This window comes from Bombus pyrosoma, linkage group LG11 (assembly GCF_014825855.1).
Source record: "Bombus pyrosoma isolate SC7728 linkage group LG11, ASM1482585v1, whole genome shotgun sequence".
Taxonomy (NCBI): Eukaryota; Metazoa; Arthropoda; class Insecta; order Hymenoptera; family Apidae; genus Bombus; species Bombus pyrosoma.
This window is the reverse complement of record NC_057780.1, coordinates 2,177,368-2,203,959: the sequence shown is the minus strand read 5'-3', so window position 1 is coordinate 2,203,959 and position 26,592 is coordinate 2,177,368. Positions and strand designations below refer to the sequence as shown.

The 26,592-nt window shown below is 47.8% G+C and overlaps 5 protein-coding genes across 14 annotated transcripts; 3 read left to right on the top strand and 2 right to left on the bottom strand.

The window, feature by feature from the left end:
• The first annotated feature begins 1,039 nt into the window (after window positions 1-1,039).
• On the top strand, window positions 1,040-13,651 carry LOC122573033 (putative inorganic phosphate cotransporter). Of its 5 annotated transcripts, none has more exons than XM_043738917.1 (8): window positions 1,040-1,271; window positions 8,688-8,869; window positions 9,033-9,287; window positions 9,459-9,546; window positions 9,810-10,036; window positions 10,124-10,273; window positions 10,379-10,753; window positions 10,852-13,651. In XM_043738917.1, exons 1-8 carry the CDS (start codon window positions 1,181-1,183, stop codon window positions 11,035-11,037), a joined length of 1,554 nt encoding a protein of 517 aa, XP_043594852.1. In that variant the 5' UTR covers window positions 1,040-1,180; the 3' UTR covers window positions 11,038-13,651. The 5 variants fall into 5 exon arrangements, with proteins under 5 accessions (XP_043594852.1, XP_043594850.1, XP_043594851.1 ...); XM_043738915.1 differs by lacking the exon at window positions 1,040-1,271 and adding an exon at window positions 5,794-5,929; XM_043738916.1 differs by lacking the exon at window positions 1,040-1,271 and adding an exon at window positions 5,936-6,568.
• Window positions 13,652-13,790: 139 nt separating this feature from the next.
• LOC122573032 (T-cell immunomodulatory protein) lies at window positions 13,791-16,263 on the top strand. 3 transcript variants are annotated; one of them, XM_043738913.1, is made up of 3 exons: window positions 13,791-13,945; window positions 14,270-15,797; window positions 15,897-16,263. In XM_043738913.1, the coding sequence occupies exons 2-3, from the start codon at window positions 14,292-14,294 to the stop codon at window positions 16,158-16,160; spliced, it is 1,770 nt and encodes a 589-aa protein (XP_043594848.1). In that variant the 5' UTR covers window positions 13,791-13,945; window positions 14,270-14,291; the 3' UTR covers window positions 16,161-16,263. The 3 variants fall into 3 exon arrangements, with proteins under 3 accessions (XP_043594848.1, XP_043594847.1, XP_043594849.1); XM_043738912.1 differs by lacking the exon at window positions 13,791-13,945 and adding an exon at window positions 13,952-14,105; XM_043738914.1 differs by lacking the exon at window positions 13,791-13,945 and adding an exon at window positions 13,952-14,158.
• LOC122573041 (cyclin-dependent-like kinase 5) lies at window positions 16,187-21,362 on the bottom strand. Of its 2 annotated transcripts, none has more exons than XM_043738940.1 (7): window positions 18,270-21,362; window positions 17,980-18,068; window positions 17,678-17,871; window positions 17,494-17,581; window positions 17,250-17,421; window positions 16,980-17,191; window positions 16,187-16,899 (listed from the first exon to the last, which is right to left on the bottom strand). In XM_043738940.1, the coding sequence occupies exons 1-7, from the start codon at window positions 18,304-18,306 to the stop codon at window positions 16,795-16,797; spliced, it is 897 nt and encodes a 298-aa protein (XP_043594875.1). In that variant the 5' UTR covers window positions 18,307-21,362; the 3' UTR covers window positions 16,187-16,794. The 2 variants fall into 2 exon arrangements, with proteins under 2 accessions (XP_043594875.1, XP_043594874.1); XM_043738939.1 differs by having other exon boundaries at window positions 16,187-16,902; window positions 18,270-18,885.
• On the top strand, window positions 19,615-25,108 carry LOC122573040. Of its 3 annotated transcripts, none has more exons than XM_043738936.1 (5): window positions 19,615-19,989; window positions 20,068-20,130; window positions 20,204-20,266; window positions 21,009-21,122; window positions 24,596-25,108. In XM_043738936.1, exons 1-5 carry the CDS (start codon window positions 19,615-19,617, stop codon window positions 24,818-24,820), a joined length of 840 nt encoding a protein of 279 aa, XP_043594871.1. In that variant the 3' UTR covers window positions 24,821-25,108. The 3 variants fall into 3 exon arrangements, with proteins under 3 accessions (XP_043594871.1, XP_043594870.1, XP_043594872.1); XM_043738935.1 differs by lacking the exon at window positions 24,596-25,108 and adding an exon at window positions 21,220-21,659; XM_043738937.1 differs by lacking the exon at window positions 24,596-25,108 and adding an exon at window positions 21,220-21,659 and having other exon boundaries at window positions 19,989-20,130.
• LOC122573043 lies at window positions 22,247-24,602 on the bottom strand. Its single transcript, XM_043738944.1, has 3 exons — window positions 23,909-24,602; window positions 23,156-23,234; window positions 22,247-22,893 (listed from the first exon to the last, which is right to left on the bottom strand). Exons 1-3 carry the CDS (start codon window positions 23,978-23,980, stop codon window positions 22,427-22,429), a joined length of 618 nt encoding a protein of 205 aa, XP_043594879.1. The 5' UTR covers window positions 23,981-24,602; the 3' UTR covers window positions 22,247-22,426.
• Window positions 25,109-26,592: the final 1,484 nt, after the last annotated feature.

The window sequence follows — 26,592 nt, the reverse complement described above, 5'->3', positions numbered from 1 at the left end:
GAGTAGTTGGATATCAGCGGCAGGTCGTTTGTCGACTCGCGGAGGTGGGCTGCCCTCCTATCAAACGCGATGCCAGAGTATGCAGCTGCGATGAGCTACGCGTGCTAAGGATTACGTCGGATTTGCAGAAAACCAGCGCGTCACGAGACCGCTCGTGCCTCTGCGTCAACATCGACGGATCAACATCGAGATGCTTTCCTCGAATTTGCCTGACCGGTTCCTTCGGATCGTCGCGGCCGCGCGATCACGTGCGCACGCCAACGCGTCAAAACAGCGAACGAAACGAAAGGGATTACGGAGTCCTTAAGCTCCGATCGTCGAACGCCGAACCATTAGTTTGTCGACCTATCGATGGCGAGGTCGAGGCGAACGAGCCAGCGCGAACGCCACGGGAATCGTTGATTCCCATGAACGTCGAGGTCTCGTTAAGCGAGAGCATTCGCGTTCGTGCTCGGAATAAGTTGTCGCAGAATCGAGCGCGATGACGCATAACCAGGTCGGATTCGTCGACTCGAGATGTACCGAGGATCGAATCCACCGAATCGCCAGCTTCTTACTAGGTCGGAAGAGCGTGTGCTCGGACAATGGTCTAGGCATTTCCAAGGAAACGCGATAGTCGACACCTTCGCACGTAGACGTGAACGTGAAAAGGATCGTATATGGAATTTTTCGCTCGCGATCGCGCAACGCGGCTTACGTTTATCTACGGTGTCGGCGAAAACAAAAAGATGGATGAGCGGCGCGCGACAGTAAAGTAAGGAGACCGAGGACGGTGGGCGAGGCGCGAAGCGAAGAGAAATTGGAGCGGAGCTGCGAAGCATGGGGGCAAGGGCGGAGAGGAAAAAATTTGGAAGCCTCGGCGGCAGCGGCAAAATTCTTTGATTTCCCGCGGCGATTCGGTTCGGGAGAAACGATATCGGTGCGTGGGGAAGGCGGTTGCGTCGGTGGGGTTCGAACCGCGTGTTCTAATTGGTCGCCGTCCATTAGGTGTATACAGCTAAGTGTCGCGAGTTCGGCAGCGTTCTCAACAGTAGCGACGAGACCGAGCGCGCGTCAAGCTTTGCGACCGATCGCTTCCTGCTTAGTTTCGTTCATCGACATCGAGTCCGAGACCCAGCTATTAAGGACGAGACATCGAACGTGTACGAGCATCTCGTTCTGGACACCTTCGAACCATACGATGTCGACGAACGGTGTTGCCGTGGGCTCGCGCAAGTCCGAGACGAAGAGGCCCGCCGAGGTGTTCGAGACGGAAGTGCCCTTACCGTCCGGTGAGTTTCTTATTCCGGTGATCGTTGCCGGGACTTTACTCTCCGATTGTAATAGGAATTTTCGCCGCTCCTTGTTCCACGCCGCAGGAGAAACTCGAGCCACGGACGAACGCGTTCGCTTTACGTAACTAGAAACGCTGTATTTGCATAACCATTCCTGCTCCCTCGTTATCTCGAATTAAAAAACCAAACGGAGCACCTACGAGCACTGACACGAGTTAAGCTGGCGAGAGAATTGGTCAGCGCCGCTCAAAGCTATCGTTTACCTCTCGCAGATCGCACAGTCGCGCGCATTTCTACGCTTTTCCCTCGCTTTCTCCGAAAGTTACCCTCTACGGGGCTGTTGCGCGCTGCCCGTTTATCACGGCGGTTCTTTGTCCGCGACCAACACAATCGGAGACAAAATCCCACGGATGATGTACCGCGAGTCCTAAACGTGCCACCGTCACGCTATCTCGCGCGATCACCTTGGTGTATTAAGACTTGTGGTGAAATTAGCGATACGGAGTACGGGCATTGCGTCGCAATCTTGTACCGCGGCGTGACGGTACGAAGGGGGGACACAAGCTACGACTGAAAATAATTTTCCTTCACTGGAAAGATGATACACGTGTTTGACGTTTTAACGCATTTCGCGGTACTTCCTTAAAACACGTTTTACGACCGATCGAACGAACGATTTAACGAGCTCACGATTTCCCAACGATCCTGACGAGATACTCGAACGATGGCGACCCTAACGCGTCGCCTACCATCGATCATAATCGAGTTCATCTATCCTCCTTTCCGAGACATCCGATGATAACGCGCGTTCCGTTTTCCAATTTATTCTCCGGTCAAAAACTTCGTATTCTCGTACCGTGTACCCTTATCGATTCGTTCATTGAAACGAGCTAAGCGCATCGTCGATTTCGTTTCACTTTTCGCCTCGGTGGATTTTCTGCGAAACCAGGAATTTGAAAGAACGCGCGACCAAAACGATCGCTCTCTTGCCGACGACACGTACATATGTATATACGCGCGAAAATACGTGACAACTAACGCTGGCCGACTATCGGACCTTCTTTTTCAATTACCGGATGCATAATCGCCAACTAACTGGAAGCGTCATGGCAACAACGTATTGGAAGAGTTGACGAGCCTCGAAATCTTGTCAACGTCCACCTATCTTATCGACAACCGCGAAAGTCTGTTTCCTTTCTTTCACGACGACGCTCGACGACGATATCTTGTCTCGATTCATCGTCTTACGAGAACCTGCGCTTTAGAGCTCAATCGCCCAGGATGAGGAAAACGGGAATGGACGCGCGGAGAGCGAACAATTGTACCTCGTTCAAACGATTAACGAGTTGGAAAAATGTGACCGTGACGGAGCGCGTGTGGGTGCTTCGTAAATATGTATCGAACAAACTTTTTCACTCGTAAATCGACCTCGCTTCCAATGATATCGAATCGACTGAAAACCGTTCACCATACGTTTCCTCTTTCGCGATAGGAATTCATCGGTAACAACTTCCCCGACACCGCAAACGTTCTCAAAGCGTGTTTTTCGGAAGAAGACACTTTCGTGAAGATGAACGAGGAAGAGGAAGAATTCCTCTCGTTTCGATAAAAGTTCTCGTTGGGAGAGAAGACAAGCGTGTCGTGCCTCGTCGTTTATACGCAAACCCTCTCCCATATCCACTTCTCTTGAATAATGTATTACGCGACTCGTACGACGCTCTCCTCTGTAATCGCCGGTACTCTATCGTCGTGTTTTCTCGCAGAACGAGTGGATAAAGCACGCGCATTCAATAACAAACAGGCAACCAGGCGGAAACGATCGATCGATAGAGCACCGCAAATCGTCGCGGAATTGCAACGATACCCGCGGTCCGATCGATCTTTGTCGTTGATAGCGCGTGTACCGTGAATTATAATTTCTTGTGCTTTTTCCCCTTACCGGCGCGATGCTCGTCGCACGATCCACGCGATTTCCCATTACTAGCGAGAATATTGGTAGCCGAATATCGACAGAGCGCAACTATCCGAGGGTATATACCAACGAGTAAATAATCTACGTAGATACTAAAGCTATCCATTCACGGAAGCGCGATTCGACGGCAGCGACACGTCGAAAACACGAAAGTAGAAAGTTTCTAATCTGGCACGAGATGGCTGTCCCCTGGAGCGTTCGCGTTCTACCTCGCGTTCACCGGTCAACGTTCCGTGACGTGCGTGTAGATCAGGGGCCAGGTTCTCGGGCAGGGCTCGATGTTCGTCTATCAACCGATATCCCGGTTGCGAATACGTATCAGGAAGCGCGTTCGTGGAAAAAACGCGGCAGAAACCTTGACACGAATTGTTCGAAAGTTCAAAGAGGGGAAGGGAAAGGTCGATGAGCTCGCGCTCTCGAAGACGGAAATCGTGCCGACCTCTCGGCTCCTGGCAATTTTCGCAAAGCGGACGTATTACTTTCAATTTCGAGTTCCGTCGAAAGCTTCCTGTACAATTACGCTCGCGCGTGCACGGTCTTTCGTTGTTCGCCCGAGGCGGACGCTATTTTCCACTTTACAAAGTGGATAACGCGTTTAGGGGACGAAGCATTTCCTGTAGACACAGACGCGAACGCGCCGTGCCAGTTGACTCGTATCAAGTCGATTCTCGAGCATCGAGAACGTCGAACGTCGAAGAAACGTGACGCTCTGTTCGTTTGAAAATTAGCCCGCGATATAGACGTCGACACATTGACGTCGACGAAGAAACGGAGCGTCGATAAACGAATGACTGTTTCGAACGTATCGGACACTCAGAGACCTCTCCGTGTCGTGAACACAGTGACTAGGTACAGATGGGTGTTCGGAATAACTCGTTACCGACCGATCGTTCGGTCGATACTCGGTTGCCGAACACGGCCCGTTTCTCCCGCTTGTCTTCTTGTCCGGTTGTCGGTAACAAACCTGATTGCGTAACGAATTCCGATTAAAAGCATTTATGTATGTACATACGTACATGTGTACTTACATAAATGCGTCGAGAGGTATTACGTGTATTTCCCAGAAAAAAAGGAAGTTGATACTTTTTTCAAGCACATCTTTTCGTTCGAGCTAATCGCGGTAAAGATTACGGCTGATGATCGCCGCAAAATAGCGAGTAAAGGCGGAAAGTACGAGGCGCAATTCGCCACGCCGGATTCGTGCGAAATGGCCGACTAGTTTATCTCGCACTTGCACGATGCAAAGATTTTTGGCACGCGAGATCCGCGAATCTATCAATAGCAGCCCCCCGCGTATCTTTTATTTTTGTACGCGAATTGGCGGCGCGGTTAATACGAACTTTCGAACGTTCCAAACATTCTGGCGTATATCGATGCGAAACGATTTCCGCCTTTGATTTCGAGGAAAACGAACCTAACCCGCATCGTTCCGATAATCCATGATTATGCAACTTTGTCTCGCGACGAAATGCGAAAGTCATCGACGAAATCGGAATTTGCCGTGTACTGTGTATGTTATGTCACGTCACGTATTTGCTCTGACAAACAGAATAAAGCCCTGACCTTGACGCGGTAACCATCAAACGGATGTTTCGTTAAACAAATGCGACTATCTCACCAACGTGACTCACGATCGACTTCCATGGCGATCGTAATCAGCGGAGGCTGTGAATTCATCGACGCGACGAATTTTCATCGTTCTTCCACCAAGATCGTAAACGACGTATGACGTACTACGATTACGCCATTATTAAACAGCGTTGCGATTCGAGAGATAATAAATTCCAAGGGTTGCGCGAGTTGATCCGAAAGATAAGCAGCCAGGCCAGCCAGCGATAATTTTACCGATAATTTTTCCATTACGTAATATTCGTAGATATTTTCGGACCGAGAATTCCTCGCGGTTCGGGCATAACGAATAAATTTTTCTATACAAAAATTTAAATGGTAACTGCAATGAGCTCTTGATCCCGTCAATTACCACCGTTTTCTACCAGATCATCGAAGCTCTTTTATGCAGTTACTCTCAACCGCAGGTTCGACCGCATCAATGTCATAAATGAAATATGTGACACAGACGATAGTTTTCGCAAACAGATTTGAAATTTCAACTGTTATATCTTTTTCTTCCGTTTTCTCTTACATTTTCTTGTATTTTCCTGTATTTTCTTTTATCACGCAATATTTTATGTTTCTGAAAAGCTTTCTATCCTCATATATTTTTGTATAATCTTAATGTTAAAAGGATTTTCCCGTCCGTCTTAATAAATCAAGTTAATTTAAATAATCGCGAAATCTCGGAAGGGGCGCAAGAAAATAACGCTGAAAAGTAGCACGTTGAATAGTGGGCGGGGCAGGTCGAAGGATGGAACGTGCTCGCAAGATGAACAGATCGACAGGAATCGATAAGATCGAACGCGATTTAAAGATATAATGCGAAAAGGGACGTGGTTTCGCGCGCGAGCCTTTGATTGGTGGAACTAAGGCAGGGACGCCAGATGGCGCCGTCGCGTCCAATCGAGGAAAGGGATTGACGAAGCTAGCGCGATGATTGGACGAGAGGTCTCGATTGCTCGGACGATACGTTTCGTCAGACCGCACCCCGCAGTTCCCCGCGGTTCCCGTCGATTCGCGGCTTCGCATCGAATCAACTGGCACGAGGGAGAAAAAGAGAAAGAGGCAGGTGTGTACTCGCTTCTGATCACGGGTTCCTTGTTAATCATCGTTATCGGTCTACAACGAAACCGTCAACCGATTCGCAGCAACGAGAAGCTGATATATTACTGGCGCACAGTGAGTGCTCGATCGCGCTCGTGAAAATCCTTCTCCATCGTCTTTCTCGTCGGCGTGATTGTGACCGTCGTCTTGTCGTGCAGGCCAGGAGCGCGTGTTTGCCGACCGATCGCGCGCAGGAACGGCGTTCGATTTTCTTCGGCTGGTGCTAAGAAGATAGCGCGAGTCATCGTATCTCTGTTGTGTTGGGAGAAGCGGACGGGCAAAGAATTCGCCGTTACGTTTTCCTTCGGTTCGCGACAACGTATCTCGTTCATCAGATTCGTTCACGAGATCCGTGTACGAGCATTTCGCACTCTCCTTTGGCATCTTCGTCAACCGTCGGTGTTCGCGTTGGCTATTTACTCGGTGGTGCATCGGTTCCGTGTGTGATCGCTTGTGCGTAGAACGCGTATCGAGCGTGCAATGAACAACAGTAACGGCACTAACGGCAGATCGAACGGAGAAAACAGGGGACGAAATGGCCACGTGCTTGTGTGGGAGCAACCAGGCTTGGAGGAAGAGGATAGACCTATCAGAAAACGTAAAAGTACGTCGGCCCGGCAGGCGCACGCGCTCGTGCGCGTGCATTCCTCCGTTAACGTAGAATTCTGTGCGATTTTCTCAAACATTGAATGGCGTTCCGAGATTAAATCCGTCGTCCATAGGCCGCATGGTTCGTACGAGTTTGCCATTCGGACGAAACTCGGTTTACCTCCGTTTACCCCGTGAACGGCGCGTCGAACACGTGCTCCCGCCGTCACTCTTCGCTCTCCTCTTCTTTCATTTCGCCAGTCTCGTCCTTTCCTTTTCTTCTCTCTTTCGGTAGCGCGCGCGCGCGCGCGCACTCACAGGTATACCGTAGCTGCGGAGCTCGCAGCATGACGGATTCGCTGACGAACACTCGATTTCGCGGGCTCCATTTTTCAATCATTAGTCCTTAAATGCGATCACGATGCGGCTGATATCGTCGAGTGGCGTAAACGCGGTGGCACGCGGCAACCGACCCGGTTTCCGGGCCTGGCAGCGAACTCGTTAAAAAAAGGAAGGGGCCAGAGTCGAACGACCCGATACGTTCGTCGACCAACGCGTTCCATTTATCTGCGCTTTCGACAGAAATCGTGCGTGGGTATGTGGCAGGTCTCTCTGTCTCTCGCTTACGCGAACGCGCGCCATCGTTGCAATCGTTCGTTTCTCAGCTCCTTGCACTCTGTCGTTCGCCGAGAGATGCCGGACGAAGAAAGAACTGAAAGAATCTTCGGGCGAACGGTTAAAGGCAACTTTTTGAAATCGGCATGGAACTCGGTAGTCGCATTCCGTGGCCGGCGCCAAAGAACGTCAAACGATAAACAGCGAAGAGGCAAAGGTAACGCGCGGTCGCTGATTCCCGGCATCGTTGTTCAATCGGCGATTAAACGGAGACGGAGATGGTTGGTGGGCGGCTGTCGCGTCGAAGCGTCACGTGCGTGGTTCGACCGCGCCTCTCCTCCCATTCGCTAATTCCATGTTGCTTTACGTCGCAGCGATAGCAATAGCGTCCGCACGACTGCGGTGCATGTCGACGAGCTGAAGTTATTTCTACCGAGCACGATCGACCACCACGTGCTCGATGGATGCCCGATGAATGCTAACTCGATGCGTCCTTAGGGAAAAATAACGATCGCAAGCCGTACGTGAAAACGGTACAATGAAAATCCTTGAAATCGCGAACCGTCTGACTAGCTCGATCGATTATAGTGCCGCGGTTGTTTAACCCGCGCGACCACGGCAATTCCTTGTCGGCAAATTACACTCGACGAGCGACCGACGTGACAACAGACGAAACGTTCAAAGTTCAGACGGCTGTTACCGAAAACTATTCCTATTACGTACCACATATACACACGTACGAAGAAGCGTATCGTAACGCGGAAGGGTGGGGAGCGCAAAAGCTTTGCGATTCTCGCTCGTCGTCGACAAATCATCGCGATAATCATCGCGATTGCATTCCGAAAATAAAGCTTACATCGTCGCTCTATTATTAATTCGCGTGTTATCTCGACATCTCGTCGCAAAAACAACGCGGTATAAATAACCGAGGAAATCGCGCCTTGCCAAACCGGAGAAAGGACCTGTGCAGCGGCGCGCTTTTCCGTCAACGACCGACCAACGCGTTACTCGATTCTCCCCTCGACCTTGTCCCCTCGCGTGCTCGAAACTGTCGCGTCCTTGGCGTACCTCCGACCGTGGATCGCGAACACGCCGTACGTTTTGTCTCCGCCGTCTTTTCTATCTTCCTTCTTGCCATTCTTTTTTTCTTCTTCTTCTTCTTTTTTTTCTTTTTTTTTTTTGCTTTTTTTATCGTATCATTGAAGGTTCGCGCCTGGCGCTCCCATTGTATCTGGAAAATTACCGCTGTTTTTCAAGCGTGGTTACGGAATTGGCAAACGTTTGCCGCTAATCGACCAATTATTTTTCCTAATCGACCGCAGAATTTTTCAAAAGATTTTCCCTTGGCAACGATCGAGACGACGAACGAAATTCGAGCGGCTGACCGAACCGATTCTATGCGCGTGCACCGCTCGCCGCTTTCGACATCGTGTTATTTATCAGTTAACCCTTCGTCGTCATGGTCGTGGTTGGCCCGATCTTTAAATGACCGCGTAACGAACGAACGTTTGCTGTTGCAGCGTTGGTGGGTTCGCGTCACATAGTGACTTTGATGCTGTTCCTCGGCATGGCGAACGCCTACGTGATGAGAACGAACATGTCCGTGGCGATCGTCGCAATGATCAATCATACCGCCATCGTAAATAAGGACGAAGTGGCCACGGTGAACGAGTGCGGGATCGTTAATTCCAGCATCACGAGCGTAAGTACGAGGCGCGATGCTCTCGACGTGTGCTGTCCGTAATCGACTCGCGCTATGTCTCTCTTATCTAATCGTTGCTTCTCAGGTGTAATCACCGATCAAGCAAAAGATCGGTAACCGTAAGTCGCGAACAATATCCATCGAATATTCTTTGTTGCGGCAGGACCACGCTGGAAAGAGCAGCGACGGCCAGTTCGTATGGGACAGCACTAAACAGGGCTATTTGCTCAGCTCGTTCTTCTATGGCTACGTCCTCACGCAAATACCATTCGGGATACTTGCGAAGCGTTACGGATCCAAATACTTTCTTGGTGTCGGCATGCTGATCAATTCGTTGTTTGGACTGCTCGTGCCTATGTCGGCCCGTTTCGGCTACTATTATCTGATGGGCGTTCGCTTCATTCAAGGTCTAGGCGAGGTAAGCGATCTCTAAGGGATCTTTCGATCCTGCGTTCTCCCTCTATGCGCGTACTCGCACGATCGGTCGAACGAAAAAGGATAGAAAAGCCTCTAATGTTTATAACGTTGAACGCTTTTTGATCGTTCGGGTGTATTTCCTGCCCCTAGGAATGGATTATCCCTATTGCAGGGTCCCATCGTGCCTTGCACGCACGCGATGTTGGCCAAGTGGATACCGCCGAATGAGCGTAGCAGAATGGGAGCGTTTGTATATGCCGGTAAGCTCGTTCGTTTCGACGATATCTTTTCTTCCGCCTGCGTAGCCCTGTCGCACGTCCATCAACACGGTACGATGCTACCTTCTGGGATCTACCGAGCGATTCACCTTCTTCTTCTTTTTCTTCTTCTTCTTCTTCTTCTTCTTATTCTTCTTCTGCCTTCTTTCTTTTCTCTTCCTTTATTAATCTCTCATCTTATTCGAGGTATTCGCTTTCGAATTTGCCGATCGATCTATTCATCGTTCTCCGTATTTTACCTGTAGGAGCGCAGTTTGGCACTGTCATCTCGATGCCATTGAGCGGTATCCTATCCGAATACGGTTTCGATGGCGGTTGGCCGTCGATTTTTTACGTGTTCGGTGCGGTCGGTACCTTGTGGTGCATTGCCTTCCTGCTGATGGTCTACGAGGACCCGGAAAGCCATCCGCGTATATCCGAGGACGAGAAGAAGTACATTCTGAGCGCTCTGTGGGGCAACGCCGGAGCTTCCGTGAGTATGAAAGGGTTAGCCGTGACTCGCAGGTCGTAAGCTCCAGCAAGATCGCTCTCGGCTTTAACGACAACGTTGTTTTCACAGTCCCCACCCGTACCATGGATATCGATCATTACCTCGCTACCGTTCTGGGCTATCCTGATAGCGCACATGGGCCAAAACTACGGATACGAGACGTTGATGACACTGCTGCCGACCTTCATGAAACAGATTCTACACTTTGACATTAAATCGGTAAAGAAACACCGGGAAACGGATAGGCGTCGCAACCGTCGTAAACACGAGCGCAAAAAGCAAACTCGTCATCGAGACGATAAACATCGCGTAAATATGTTACAGAACGGCACCGTTTCCTCGCTTCCCTACTTGGCCATGTGGATATTCTCGATGCTGGTGTCTCACGTAGCCGACTGGATGATCTCTAGCGGAAAGTTTAATCACGGATCCACGCGGAAAATCATCAACAGCATCGGCCAGCTGGGACCGGCGATCGCTCTGATTGTCGCTTCGTATACCGGATGCAATTCCTGGTTGACAGTGACTATTCTTACGATCGGCGTAGGCTTGAACGGCGGTATCTATTCCGGATTCAAAGTGAATCATTTGGATATCTCACCGAGATTCGCCGGCGTTTTGATGTCTTTCACCAACTGTTTGGCCAACCTGGCGGGCTTACTGGCACCCATCACGGCCGGCTATATAATCGTCTCACCGGTAATTATCGCGTCTCGCGAATTCTCACTCGGACGGCGGCAAGGAAAACCTCGAGTCGGACCCCGGTATCCAATGAAATGTCGCCTTTTTCTTTTCAGCCGACTCAGGCGAAATGGAGGATCGTGTTTATGATTTCGGCGGGCGTGTATATCGTGTGCGCCTTGTTCTACGCAATATTTAGCTCTGGACAACGACAGCCGTGGGACAATCCGGACAAAGACGAGGACAAAAACGAGAAAGAAGGCTTGGAGACTGTGAAAACACTCACAGAAACGCACCATTGACGAGCCAGCGTGCTAGTTGCTTTTTACTTTTATTATCGGGTCCTTCTTCCGCATATTTTTTGTACTTTGTTCTTCGTTCCTGCCACTTTGCCGTTCAACGCGACGGTGTCGCGACGTGGTTCGCAGTTGCTCGCCTTCTCCGCGTCTTCGCATCTCGCGCCCTTGTACGACTCGACCGTCCATCGTCGAACGTTCACGTTGTCGTTCGACGAGTGGCCATTAACACACACGAAACACGGACATCGGAAACGCTAGACGGAAAAGCAGATGCGAGCAAGACGATAGGAACGCGCGGGCATATATTCCAAGAAAGAAGGATATTCAAAGAAACTGCATAGTGATTTGTCACAGCGGCAGTGGATCGCCTGGACGATTAGCTCTTTCCTCCGACGCGCGACGAGGAACCGTACATTCGCTGTTTGTCCCTTGCTCGTGTGCCAAGTTAAATAGCACGCAAACATTTGTACAGCAAGTAAGTCGAATCGAACGTCACATTTCTATATCGAGTACAGACAAAGTAAATTACGGAGATATATGTATGCTTGGATACGTACGTACGTACGTGCGTGCGTGCGTGCGTGCGTGTACGAGAGAGAGAAAGAGGGAAAGAAAGAATGATAAGCGTGAAAAAATAACGAGCGAGCGAAAGATAGAAAATGCAGATAATTTTACATTTTTATAGTATTCATTTTTACTTAACGGAGATTACGTGCCTTAAGACCAAACAGTGTCGAAATAAAGATCAAATCGATGTATTTTTCGAGGCGTTAATTTTTACTGCGCGCTAATAGCCATATTATCGACCAACGAAAATGATCGATTAAAACTTCCGTCCGATTTCTGGATGCACGGGCACAGGCGAATCGCGCGTTTCTCTCTTTCTCGATCGAATATTAATCAGTGCTTGGCGCGACGCAACCCAGCACGCAAATACGATGGTGCGTTCGAGACGGTAACGCGTCCGAATGCCGCTTCTACGAGTAAACGGACAAGTACTATAACAGTATTAAAGTTAATATCCTCGCGTTTCTCCCATCTCTATTTTCGTTCGTTACTTACCATGCGTTATCGCGAGCAACTGCCATTTTATATTGCGCGATTGAAACTGATCGCGAGAAATGCGATAAATCGCTTCCCGATTTTGCAAACGTCCGGGAACCTTCAAACCGTCGCGTCGCAACTAATATAATGCAATACAACAGTGGTTTATAATATAAATATTGTAAATATTTTTACGCGTAGGTTTTTATCGAGTTGTAGACGTTAAACGATTTGTTGCTCCTTCTTATTTATGCAACGTGTACAAAGCAGAATGAAAGGATAGGCAGAAAGTGAAAAAGACAGAGAACGAAAGAGAGCGAGCGTGAGAGAGAAAAAGTAGCCGTTAAGTATGCTAAAAAGAAAAAAAAAGAAAACATTCAAAGGAATTATATCTTCGTAGCAGAATGCATTTTCTTTTTCTAATTATTATTGTTATTATTATTATTATTATTATTGTTGCTGTTTATTGTTGGTATTATTATTATTATTATAATTATAATTAGTAGTAGCAATAGTATCGTAATTATCGTCATCGTCACTAAGATGTAGTCGTGAGTGCAGAACTATCGTATGACACACCAACGCCAAAGAAACATGTACGCCTTTGTTTCGTTTCTCTTCCTTTTTACCCCCGTACATGCAGGCGTTGTTACGGGTGTATACGACTATAATTTATCGAACGACCGCTTCGTCGTAATTCGTATGAGCTTGGCCCGTTATGTAGTACGCGCGACGACACTCGAACAGGTATACACACGTACCCTCGCGTTCAAGCGGACGTTTACAAAAGCTCCTCTGCTCGGGACATTCAGCCTCTGAGACGATGTCGCTCCCGAGTGGAAATTTTTTGAAATTTCTAATTACTTACCGTTCGTTATCGCGTATCTGTTTTTGCTCGACCGTCTCCGGAGCGAGCGTATCGCCGATACCTCTGATCGCGTAAACAGGGATCGCGGCGGATCAGTCTGAAGTACCTGCGTTTTTCTGTGATCGTCTACCTAAAAATGTATCTTCGACGACTTGCCCCAAGGTTACTACCTCGCTAATTTCTTGGTAACCCGTAGACTATCCAAATCATTGTTGTAGCGGAAATATGACCAACTGCCCGTATGAAATTTTGCGTACGCGAGGATATTGTTAAATTACGGTCACGTATTACACTCAACGCCTCGTACAATTCGTACCTATCTTTTTACGCTAGGCTATCCGTATATGCCTATATGTATATACGCGCGCGTGTGCGTGTATATATATGCGTGTGTATTTATATATATATATATATACACGCACGCATACACATATAAATTATGTAACTATGTATACTCGTGGCTGCGTACACTTCGTGTGCGTGTATGCACGACTTACCGACAATCGCGATAGAAATTCTTGGAAACCAACTTTTTATAAGGTCAATTGTAAAACGATCGATATTTTTATACAAATATGTATGGTCGTTGCGCGGCAAAAGCTGACGCAATCTTTCTAGATCGTACGCGAAATATCTTTAATATTACCGTAATTGCAGAGCATATAAAGTGTACACACGGGTAAATAAAATATCGCTCAACGAGTACATCGCTTTCGAGATCTTAATTCATTGTAGCGTAAGGGAATTCAATTGAATGATTAAGGAAATGGAGTCTTCTTCGATGCATAATAATCGGGAAATGGATATATACATATATACGTACGTGCATAAATCGAAAGATGATCAAATTTTCAGGTATCTCGCCGTAACAGTGGTCGACAAAATAGAAATCTTATTCGATCGTTGCGTTATCGGTCGAGAGATGGCGCTTCCGATGGTCGATTAGCTGTCAAAACAGGATGAGCAATAACCAGTTTTCGTTTGCAATTCGTTTAAAACGTAAGTGATGGAATGATGGTATTCTGTGCTGTCCTCGGCGAATACTTTTGCGTCTTTCTCACGTAGTAATAATTGTTCAACACGCTGCGAGTAAAGTTTCTTGATTGCTGGATTTCCTAATCGTAGTACTGGTTCTTTAACTTGGTTGGACAATTTATAGGTTAGTTTGTCAAATGCGATCGTTTGAAACGACGTCAAAAAGACATTTCAAAGGTGATTCGTGTTCGAAGGATCTTACCGTTGGTCCGATATGAAACACTACGAATACGATACGAATGAAATTGAAATTGAAATTGAAATTGAAAATAAAATATTTGTTTCCAGATAAGTAACGGTGGACGACGCGATGAGGATTCAGTCGATAATCGTGCTGGTGATAGGGACTGCGATGGCAGCGAAATGCAGCGACATTACTCCTGCGGTGTTCGGGAACGTATTGGACGGTATGCCGGCCGCTTTCGGTGATTTCAATTCCGACGAATTGACCGACGTGTTTATGTTGCGCAAAAACGGTACCACCGTTGAAATCTTCCTTGCTACCGAGCAGGAGCCTCATTTGAGACCCAGCTCCGATTTAAGTTGCACCTTCGGTCATCTCATCGTCGGTGTGGTACCAGGAGATTTCGATGGAGACGTGTTCATGGACGTGCTGGTGATCACGTACAACAAAGAAAAGAAATTGTCATACGGCTACGTATTGTGGGGTGGAAAAGGTCGGTTAAATTGCACCAACGAACCACTGATAAAGATGACAGGTCAACCATTGGCTCTCGACTATAACGGCGATATGATAATAGATCTGTTCGGCTTGGATGAATATAAAACTAGGACGTTCTGGATATTCGACGATAGTAGAAAACCACCGAGATCCGTGCCAATGAAGACACCGTTAGATCTATCATCGATCAGTCAACCCCATTCGAACGCTTATCTAGACGTGAACAACGATTTCTTGGCCGATCTGGTGGTCACTACGAACGAAAATTTTGAAATTTGGCTGGGAGTCGAGCAGGGATTCGAATTTCACAAGCTGATAAAATTTCCCTATGGAATTTCAGAGAATTTCCACGGTATCCTCGGACAAACGCTCTATCTGGACGTCGAACTAACCGGCAAAATGGATTTACTTTTGCCCCTCTGTTTCGATAACGCGTGTACCAACAGCACGATCATGATGTACTCCTCCGGCACATGGTATAATCTCGAAGTGAACTTCAGGGACGCAGACAACGTACTGTGGGGCTTCGTGAAGCCTAACGGGCAACGATACACCGACACCATTACTCTCCGCGGCGGTGACTTCAATATGGACGGATATCCAGACTTGCTGGCTACGCTCCAGTCGACCAGCGGCAAACAGACACGATCCTATTTGCTGGAGAACGTTGCGTGCGTTTCGTGTAACACGTTCGCTCGAAAATTCCAAGTGAAGTGGCAGGCGTTAAATCCGTTCCACAACGAAACCGCGATGGCGGTGTTCTACGACTTCTATCAAGATGGCATTTTGGACGTGATCTTGGTCGAAGTGGACAAAAGCAGCAACAGCTACCGTACAGCGGCGTTCAAAAACAGTTTGGACTACGACGCAAACTTTGTCAAAGTGATGGTACTCACGGGCCGCAACAATAGCATGTATCCAATTTCCCCGGGCTCGCTCGGCAAGAAAAAGAGAACTTACGGGACGAATCTTCCCGGTCCGTCGATAGCGTATCGGACCACCACTCAAGACGGCAGCCCGCGTAACGCGATTGCGGCTCAGCTACCGCAAAGCGCACACTTCTCCTTGAATTTACCATACACGATCTTTGGTTTGGGTAGAACACCCAACTTTGTCGACGCTCTCACTATCGGGGTAAGTATATTCGCGCGAACCACTTACTCGCCCTTCTCTTTGTTACCTCTTTTTCGCGCTGTTGTTCGTGAGCTGACCGGTGTCTGTTTCTCACGGCAGGTCGGCGGAAAATCTCGGGAATGGCCGCAAATCATCCCCAATTCCCAGATGGTAATGATTCCGAATCCGATAGCAGAACCTTGGCGATGGAAAGCCCAGCTATTAGTAACTCCCAGTAAATTAATTTTGTTGAGCGCCGCCGCGTTGACCGGCACCTGCGGTTTGATATCCTTTATCATCGTCGCTCTTTATTGGAAAGAGCGAAGGGAAGATAAGATCGAGAAGCTTCAAGAGGCGCACAGATTTCCCTTCGACGCGATGTAAAGGTTCGATCAAGAGACCGTGTGAGATATCTTTAAGAAATGTATTTAATATATCTGTAAATTATTTCGTAATCGTTAAATAAATAGATAAATTAACGAATCAATAAATTAATAAATGTACAAACATCTACAAAATAAGTGAGCAAGTGAATAAACGAACGTGCATACGCGGCTAGACGCGACTACACGCGACTAGACGCGACGCATAATACAAATCAATACACGATCAGCAATACGCGTGTGTATGTAGTTTACGGAAATCTTTGGCGATATTTTGTACAGTAAGTTTCTGAAATATATCACGCACTCTGCGCGTTTCGAATATAAATCGTCGTCGCTAATAAAATTGACAATTTATTGATTTCTCTTGGACATTCTTATTATAACACAGGACCCGTCGCTTCGTATCGCGTCATAACCGACGCATCGAGTGCGAAATATATACTTACGATACTAGTTATATTATATATATATATAATATATATACCCTTTTTATATATTATATATTATATATATATATAATGTATATATATATATATATATATATATTAACAAACGATCTTTGCCGACGTGATTTTGGTCGTTACGCTACTCGCGACATACGCTGTAGATCGAGGCAATTCGAGTGACATTCACTACTGACAACGATCGTTTTTAATGGCAGGGTTTAAATCGTTGAAGTAGGGATGCACCATTGCTTCGTCCGCTGACAGCCGTAACGCTGGATTGCATACCAATAACTTCTGAAAAGGACAAGTTTCCCTGGTGAAAATTTGGGACCAGCGATTTCTGTCGCGAAACATCGAATACGATGAAATACCTGTAATAAGTCTCTGCCTCTGGAATTAAGTTTCGGCGTAACTTGAGCCAATCCTTGAGCGGGATGATAGAGTGGAAATGGCTTGTAGTCTGGAAGAGTGGTAAAATCCGGCCACGTTTCCTCGACCGGCGTACCCAGCATCTTGAATATTCTCTTCAATTGATCGTCTACGTCCGACCCGGGAAACAGTGGTCTACCGGCGTTTGCTAATTCTACGCAGTTGAGATCGGCATCATATTTTTCTCTCTTGTTTGTTAAAAGGCTACTTACCAGCAAATATACAACCGGCGCTCCACATATCGATGGACGTTGTGTATAATTTTGCTCCAAAGAGAACGTCCGGTGGACGGTACCATAACGTAACGACTTCCGCGGAGTAGCATTTTACAGGGATTCCAAAAGCTCTCGCCAGTCCAAAATCGGCTAACTTTAATTCGCCGTTCTAAGTAGAAATTTGAGAAGATAGAGCAACATTTCCTTTTTCAATTTCTCTGGAAATTACAAAATCACGTACCTTGTTGATCAGCAAATTTTGTGGTTTAAGGTCCCTGTGCAATACGTTTCTACTGTGACAAAATGCCAATCCACGGAGCAATTGGTAGCTGAAAAGCGTAGAAGGCACACGGTCAGCATAGGTAAAGGGTCTATGTACATGCCGACGGCCGACAAATCACAAAAGAGTCATAAACGGTACTTACAGAAAGGATTTGACCACGTCCAAGTCGATTTCTCCGTTTAGACTGTCGAAATACTTTTTCAAGTCCTGATCGCAATGTTCGAAAACCAGCGTCAACTTTTTATCGCTGTGCAATACGTCATACAACCTCACTACATTCTTATGTTTCAACTCTTTCAGTAGACAAATCTCTCTGAGCGCGGACGATGGTACACCCTGCGTGCAACAAACGGAAAAGGTCGTCACGATAAATCGAGTTTCGAATCGCAAGGGAATCTGTAGTGACGCGAATGCGACAGAATCTCGTCGGCGCCATAAACTTACTTCGTCGTCTTCATCCAATCGAACTCTCTTTAAAGCAACGATTTCGTGAGTCTCGCGGTTCTTGGCTTTGAAAACGGTTCCATAAGTACCTGAAGTACGCCAGAGATGAATATGTCGTTGGTAATCGCTAGCGAATCGCGAGAACGACGCGTTCTACGATCAGTTGTCAAAAGGCACGCACACGCCACACATTCACACATCACATGCACCCGACTCGGCACGCAGCACCGGAATTCTAAACGAGAAACCAGACATAATCGGTAGTCGAAAAAGGATAGACTCTTGCTTACCTTCTCCTATTTTCTCGAGCTTCTCATATTTTTGCATATTTTTGGCGATTCTTCGGGCGGAATAATCACAGAGTGGTTAGCGCTGCACTCGAAACAGTCGTGCGCGAACACACTGCTGCAAGTGGCGCCACGAACCTTTCCTAGCGCGCCGTTTCGCCACCAGGTTCGCACCACTTGTTTGCCGCGCGCCACTTTTAAACGGCTTCGCCAATCAGTGAAACGAATACGACCTTCGAATGACTTTGAACGCCACGCACACGACTTGAACAACCTCGAAAGGACTCCGCGTATCGCGTCGACCCGACCGATCGGTAAATCTATATACGTATACCGACAGCACGAAGCAAATCGAGTCGAGCGCAATTGCATTAAATTAATTGAGTTTCACGATAACTGACGCGCAGTATCTGCTCGATTACGCGTTACCGCTCGAAACATAGGCTTATCGTGGAAACTCATTCGCTGAGAGAGGGAACGTTTATACACGCAAATGCACATGCAGCATGCATCGTTGTTGTACGTACATCGCGACACGAACTCGAGTGACGGATCGATGCGATTTCAACGGCACGCAAACGCGTACATACCGCTCTAAAGAACCACTAGGCGTAGCTGTATAATTTATAAATACCCGCGCGCGTGCACGTTATAAAACGCGTCGCACGAGGGGAAAAACGTGGACAGGCAAGTACTTGGAAGTTCGTACGTCGTTGGACTTTCAAACCGATGGCAAAACGATAATGTCGCGAATTACGCGGAATCCATAGCGATTGCAACGACAACAATACAAACGTCTTCGTATTATCGTTCTTCTTATTTCTTAATACGTATTCGTATATCTCTCGTCGTTCTCCGTTCGTGAAAATTATTTCCCTCGTTTCTTCCGTTTTTAAGACAATACAGAGGAAGAGTATGGATAGCGTAATGGACATGGACGTCACCACAAGCCTGTTATCGATTGTTTATTTTATCGGTTCTTCGATAAGTACACAATGTTGACAATATCAGAAGCAAGGGACTGCGTGAGCAACTCCGAAGGAAAAATATGATGGAAAAATGCGTTTAGAGGCAGCAGAGTCAAGAAGTAAAAAAAAAAAGAAACAAAGAAACTATACACGATCAGTGGACGAAGAGTTAGGATTAAATTATCCTTATTAAATTATCGCTCGGACGAGCATATACCCATCGAACATCTCGTGTCGAACGTTTCGATAAGATTTCGTAAAATCGAGAAAACGCAAGCGGCATACACGCAACTACGATCTTCTGATATTCTAAACGGAGGATCGATAGTAACGCGAACCGAAACACTTCGCAATCGCGTGGAATCGCATTCGTATAGTATATGGCGACGAATTCGTATCATTTCCAACACTACTCGATGCTTGAAGCTCTACGTATGCAGATTCCAAGCGATTCCGCGCGTTCCAAATGCCAGCGCCAAAGATCGGAACAGAGAGGAACAAATCGTATTGGAATGGAAAGACAAGATGGTTGGGAACGAAGTTGGCAACGGCTAAGCGTCAAGTCGTGTTTTGTTTCGTCGAGGTATAAATTCGATAGGAAAGTACCGCGTGGACGACGATGCCACGGGAAAGGAAAGTTTTCGCGGTGTTTCACGTCTGATCGTTGCGCGACGATGCGGCTCGTTCAACACGTGCTCGGCAGCTCGATCCCAATGTTCGCCAACATGGCGATTCTGTTCTACGTTCTTCAGCGCGTAAGCTACCACAGAACGAATTATCTCGTAGCATCGGCCGCAGGAGCCGAAAGAAGACGCGTAACAGCGATCGTATAGTTTCTAGCGGCTACGAGACTGCGGCGCAAAATCATGACGGAGATGAGAGAATTCACCACGATAGTAACGTATTATAGTCGATGAACGATCGATCACGCGTACCAATCTTCCGCTAGCATTCCCCGCGTGTTGACAGGTTCGACGGGCGCGCGACAACCTCCGTTACATCAGCGAACGAGTGACCATGGGAATGAACGAGGTACGTATCGCTATCTTTTCCAATTTAACTCTATCGCCAAGGTAGAACTCAGTTTATCCGAATTCTATTTATCGATTTTATTTCTTTATTTATTTATTCATCTAACGGCTGAGAACATAGAGTATAGATACAATGACGTTAAACGATGTAAAGCAATTAACAGCCGAGTGGGACGAGTAATTTCTCTGTATCCGGATTAACACTTTACCGACCGATGGCCGATTAGACGGTTTTTTGTCATCGAAGGTTACCGATCGATAGCCTATTAATCGGCTCTTTGTCGCCGGCAATTTTTCTCATTATTCGAGCAGTAATTTGTTATTTAGTACTAAGGTGCCTTGCTCAGTTGCGTCAGTTGCGTTGCTTTGTAAGCTGCCACAGTTTTTTATCCATTTGAAAAACGTACCGTTCGCGATGAACGAAAATAACGGTATTGGAGAGTCTAAAGCGAAACAGAGCCGGCGTCAGGGAGAATCTGCGCCTGTGCTGCCGGTCGGACGTGCGTATGCTGTTGAATCGGCAGTGGTCGGTAAAGTGTTAAGATGGCAAATAGAAAAAATCGCGAGCTCCTATTGTGCGAGCGAAAAGTAACAGATAGCGAGAAAAATCGTCGACCTGCTGTTATACGATCTCCGATTACGTAAATCGTACGGCGAAAAGTTCGGATAAACGGAGCTGTACCGTACGATGAAGACGAATCGAGCGAAGATAAACATAAATCGAATGGAACGCGCGATCGCAGATCGAAGGGGACGTCGGCAAGGAACTGCGAGTGACCGGTCGGATAACGACGCAGAGCGCGAACCTGGCAGCGGTGTTACGACGGTTCACGGGCCTCGAGGAGAACGTGATCGAGGTAGGCTCGTCGTTTTTTCGCTCGTCGTCGGCTCCGAAACGTTCGGAGCAGCGCGAAACGGAAACTAATCGCGCAACGTTTCGACCGTCGGACACAGCTGGTACGCATGGACCGTAATCGAGAGAACGCGAAGGTGGAGACGCCCGTCGACGTAACGACGGAGATCGAGAGGGTAGTTGCAGCTGCCGAGAGGAAGAGCGTGGAGGATCGACGAGAAAAGGACGGGGTCGAAGAGGCGGAACGAGTCGGCGACGGTGCCACGCGGAATCCTCTGTCGAAATTCTCGGCTTGCGGACACCGAGAGACCGGGGCGGTCGTGGCGCGAAAATCGGTCGACGGTCGGAGTCGAGTCCGTACCACGCCGGAGGTTCGTCTTCTCGGCGAGTCGCGGCAGACCAAATAAATTTTCTCTCTCGGACGAGACGATCGTTTCGATAGGGTTGTTCGATGGCGAGAAGCAAGACAGAGGAAAAGAAAGAGAAGAAAGTGGTGGAGTATCGTGGCGGGAATGGGAAGCGATGTTTCGATGTTTTCCAACGCGTGGAATTTGTTTCAGCCGCGCTGTTCCAGGACGTTCGTTCTGCCGTCGCCGGTGACCATGTCGTCTGCGAATCTCTTGACGAATCCGCTCCAGCCGACGCGATCTATCTCGTCGAGGTTTCGCTTGAAGAAATTGTCGAAAGCCGTGCGGTCGATCTCGTCGATGTTTCGCTTGACGAACCGCTCGAGCAGTTGTCTATCGATCGGGGAGAGCGCGATCGATTTGCTGCGAACAAACGAACGGCAAGGCGATAAAAGAGAAGCGAGGCAACGAGGCACGCGTCTTACCTGGCAGCCGACGACTCGTCCGCGTAGTCGTCGGCGAGATACCTCGTCGATCCGGAGGAGAGACGAGACTGCATGTCCCGCGCGAACGGACGGACGCGTCGCAGACGGTCGTCCGTTGGGTCGTCCTGGTCGTCGCGCTGTTTCCTCGCAGCTTGAACGAGATGGAGAAACGCGTTGCGTTAGTAAAATTTTCGGTAGCTGCGCGGAAGCGAGAAACGACGTCGAGGAGGCGAGAAGAGGCGAGACCGAGAGGTGGAAAAAAGAGGAGAAAAGAAAAAGTTGACTCTGCAGCGCTATGCGATAATCGTGCGTTAGTCTTTATTACTATGGTTGCTCTAATACTACACGCTACACAGAATCGACCGCGGAAACACGGGCGAACAAAGAACGAAATTTATCGCGTCTATGCGGCGTCCGCGCTACCGTGGTGCTTCGTCCACGCGTCCCTACGTGACGGCGTGTTAATCGGGTCGTCTCTACCGGGTCTCGGCCGGCTCTCGAGACGCGTCGTCGGGCAAATTGCGCACCAAATTTCCTCCACCGATCTGATCCAAATTCCTACGAAGATGATCGGCCGCACCGCCCAGCCCGCGAACGAGATTCCCTCCACCGATGCTGTCCAAGTTGCGTTCGCTCCGATAGTCCGCCTCTCGAAGCAAATTTCCGCCTCCTATTTGATCGAGATTTCTCCGCGATGGCAACCAGCGACGGGAGCTGTCGTACGAGTCCTCTCGCTCGACCATCAGTCCCCTGCGCAACAAGTTGCCGCCACCGATCTGATCCAGGTTTCGCGAGAATCGATCGTCTTCGGCATTTCCTTCGTGCACGTACCAGCGACCTTTTCCTGGAACAATCGATCCTCTGCCAAACAACCGGCGTTCGACGTTGCTCGGTCGAGCCGACTGATATCGTTCGTCTTGCGCCGCATTCTCCTGCGGCGAACCTGAAATCCGTCGATCGTCGATCGCAGGTAAGAGATCGTTCGTCGATCTTCGTTCCCATCACCGTGATGCACCAACCTCCGCCACCAGGACCCAGGTCACGCGAAAGCGCGTTTTTTCACCATCGGTTAAGCGTAGAAATCACGACGAATACGACGCACACGAAGCGGCAGAGAAACTTCTTGGTTTCCTCCGCGGACCAGAAAGAAGCTTATACGAGAAACAAGCGTACGAGATACATGGGACCAGTCTCTTTTCACTTACCGTGACCTTCCAGATATTCGACGAGGAATTCCGGTTTGCTCGGCCCGTAAAACTCTCTTCGCTGGGAGCTCGTTTCAGCCTGCAACCAACGCGTCGTCGTTCGATTACGTTGAAATCGTGCCTCGTTCGTCGCGAACGCTCCTCACGCGACCATCCGCTCGATTTAAAGTCACGCGACGTATCCGCAGATCGATCCCCGAGAAAATTTCTCCTGCCACGAGATCTTCCGCGAGATTTCCCGCGTGATTTCCCAACGAACGTCCATCTACTCTACGTCCTTCTTTAGCCGTACGACAGATCGCTGAATCAATGGAGAAACCCCCGCTAGTTTTTCCCCGTTGCCTTTCCGGCGAACGTAACGACGATCGTTGTGTTCCACGTATTCGTAAAACTTTTCTCGTCCGCCGAGTCACGTTGAATTTACGCTTCGTTCGTCCGTAACTATCCTCCGGAATGGTTGACGTTCAACGACGCTTTCATACCGATCTCGTCGATTCGTTGGCGCGCCACTTTTACGATCCAACAGCGAACGATGCGACAGAAAATCGCGCCAGCTATGAATATCACTGTTTTTGATCGCGTGACTCGAAATTCTGCGAACGATTACGACTACGATCGAAACTCCGACTTGGCTAGCTTCTTCGAACTAGAGGAACGACGTTACAACGACGAAATGACGAACGAGAGAGAGAAAGAGCAAAAGAGAGAGAGAGAGAGAGAGAGAGAGAGAAGAAATAGTAAGAAAGATTTTACCTGGACGGCCAATACGCAACCAGCGATCGAGAGAGCCAGGATCGAGAGAACGAAAAAACAATGGCGCGTCATTGTCGATTTGGCACCGCGGCGGCTTCTATCGGAGGTGCGAACGTGGTACTGTCGATGGTAGTTGAAGTTGCAATGCGAGTCCGCGAGTGTTTCTGCTGCAAAAATCGCGTGCCGTGTACCGGTTCATCTCGTGTTTCCTCGAAATATATAGGGTGTAAGCGCGTCGAGTGCACGGACCGGGGGGTGAAACGCTCTTGGAGAACGCACGCGCCGAACCGTCGCACGCGCCGCCGAAATCCATTATCCGTTACGCGCGACCCTTCGCGCCTCCTGTCCTCGTCCCGAGCCATCGTCATTCGTCGACGAGTCGTCACGGCCCATCGAATCGACTTTCCACCACCCACCCACCCACCGATTTCAAACGTTTCGAAAGCGAGTTTCAGCGTGTGAAAAATTAGCCTACGTTATCGTAGCATCGCGTCACCATCTGTCCGGAAAGTGTTCCACCTATGCGCATATTTTTCCGCCTGGCTGTGCTACCGTAAAAAACAAATTTTCCTCACTCACAGTGGATCTTTATGAGTAGCGAACTACGCGAACCTGAAAACGTACGACTTGCCGTTCAGTTGCTCCCCCAGCCTGTATCAGCCGTTAACAGCGTCGTTGGTTTCGCAGCTTTTCGTAACTCGAGTGGCAGAAATATCGGAACTTGACATTCGCCGTAGGCGTCGCATCGGAGAAGCGTCGGAAGAAGAAATCGCTACGTCATTCCGCACAGCTAGAATCGAACGAACATTAACACGTCGACTGCCAGACGAATTTTCCATGCTTTGTCCAAGGCAAACTTTTCATTGTGCGATGCGTATTATGTTGAAATATTATTTGCAGAAAATAAAATGAGTTATAAAATCGTGCTTGAAGCATTTTTCGCGGTGAAGGTCACCGGTGACCCCGACGGCGTTGTAGACAATTATTACGATTGTTCTTTTTTCAAACAATCTTGCTATGTACTCTTAATATCTGCTGCGTCGCCGGTCACCGGTGGCCCCCGCGGCGCTATAGCTAAATCGAGTGCCGGTCACCGGTGACCCCCATGGCAGTCAACGTGTTAAACACAACATAATATCACGGCGTGAATAATTTGCTTGTGATTGTAAAATTCTTCCAAATAAAAAGAAAAAAAGGGAAAGAAATCCTTCTAGCGACTACCACTCGTTCTATTTACGTCGCCGCTTCGAGTCTTTCGATTTTTGCGATTCTCAAGCGAACAATAATAATCCCAGGCAGAATCAGCCGAATATGCGAAGAAATATTGTCAAAGGGATGACTATCTGTCCTCTGTCCCGCTGTATCTGTAGCAGTAATTATTATTCATTCGTTTATTTATTTATTTATTCACGCGGCTAATACACTTCGGTTAGATGTAATCAACATGAACGAACGTATATCAACGTATAACAAAAATATGACATTAACGATACACGTTGCCATGAAATTCAGATGAGCGTAAAGCTTTTTCGACATGTTTCGATTATTGCTCGATGATGATCGATTCGTGATTATCGAGATACAAATGATTATTATCGGAGAAGTTATCGCGCGTTTTGTGGTTTCCGTGTTTCGGTAATCTGGCATTTTCTACCCAGTTTTTTGCAAGTGAAATCGAAAGAAAAAGGCGATACGGACGGGTGTCCGACACGCGCATCGAAGACGGGTTCATTAAGGTGAGCAAAGGTTGGGTGTAAATAATCACTCGGTGTTTAGATCAACGATATATTTATTAACAAGTGTCTTCTTTTGATCGCGTCGCTCCTGGTTTCGCTAGTCAATCTTGCTACGTCACACTCGAACCGGCTGGCTGCGGAAACGATCAACACAAGCATAGAAACACACGAAGATGGTACCCCGCTGGGGGTAACCATCCACATGCTATATTTTACCATTTACAGCTATAATATTTTACCAAATGTTCCACTGGACAAATTGTAAAATTTAAATAAATAATAAAAAAACAAGCATAGAAAGAAGACTGAAAAGGAAACACCCAGCAGACCGCGCAAAGGATATAACCTAACAAACACGAAGATGGTACCTCGCTGGGGGTAACCATCCACATGCTATTCAATCACATGATACAACATTTTACCTAATGTCCCACTAGACAAATTGTAAAATTAAAAAAGCAAACAATAAAAAAAAAAACCCCAGCAGATCTCGCAAAGCATATAACCTAACAAACACGAAGGTGGTACCTCGCCGGGGGTAACCATCCACATGCTATGTATATTTAAGCTATGATATTTTACCAAATGTCCCACTGGACAAATTATAAAATTTCAATAAATAATAAAAAAAAAACAAGCATAGAAAGAAGACTGAAAAGGAAACACCCAGCAGATCTCACAAAGGATATAACCTAACAGACACGAAGGTGGTACCTCGCCGGGGGTAACCATCCACATGCTATGTATTTATAAGATATAACGTTTTACCTAATGTCCCACTGGACAAATTGTAAAATCGCAATTAAACAATAAAAAAAAGAAAATTACAAGCAAAAATTCTTAGAACAATAGTAAACGCACCATGGTACGTTAGAAATGAGGACATTCGGAAGGACCCTGGAATGCCAACGGTCAAGGAGGAGATTAGCAGATACGCGGAAAAATACA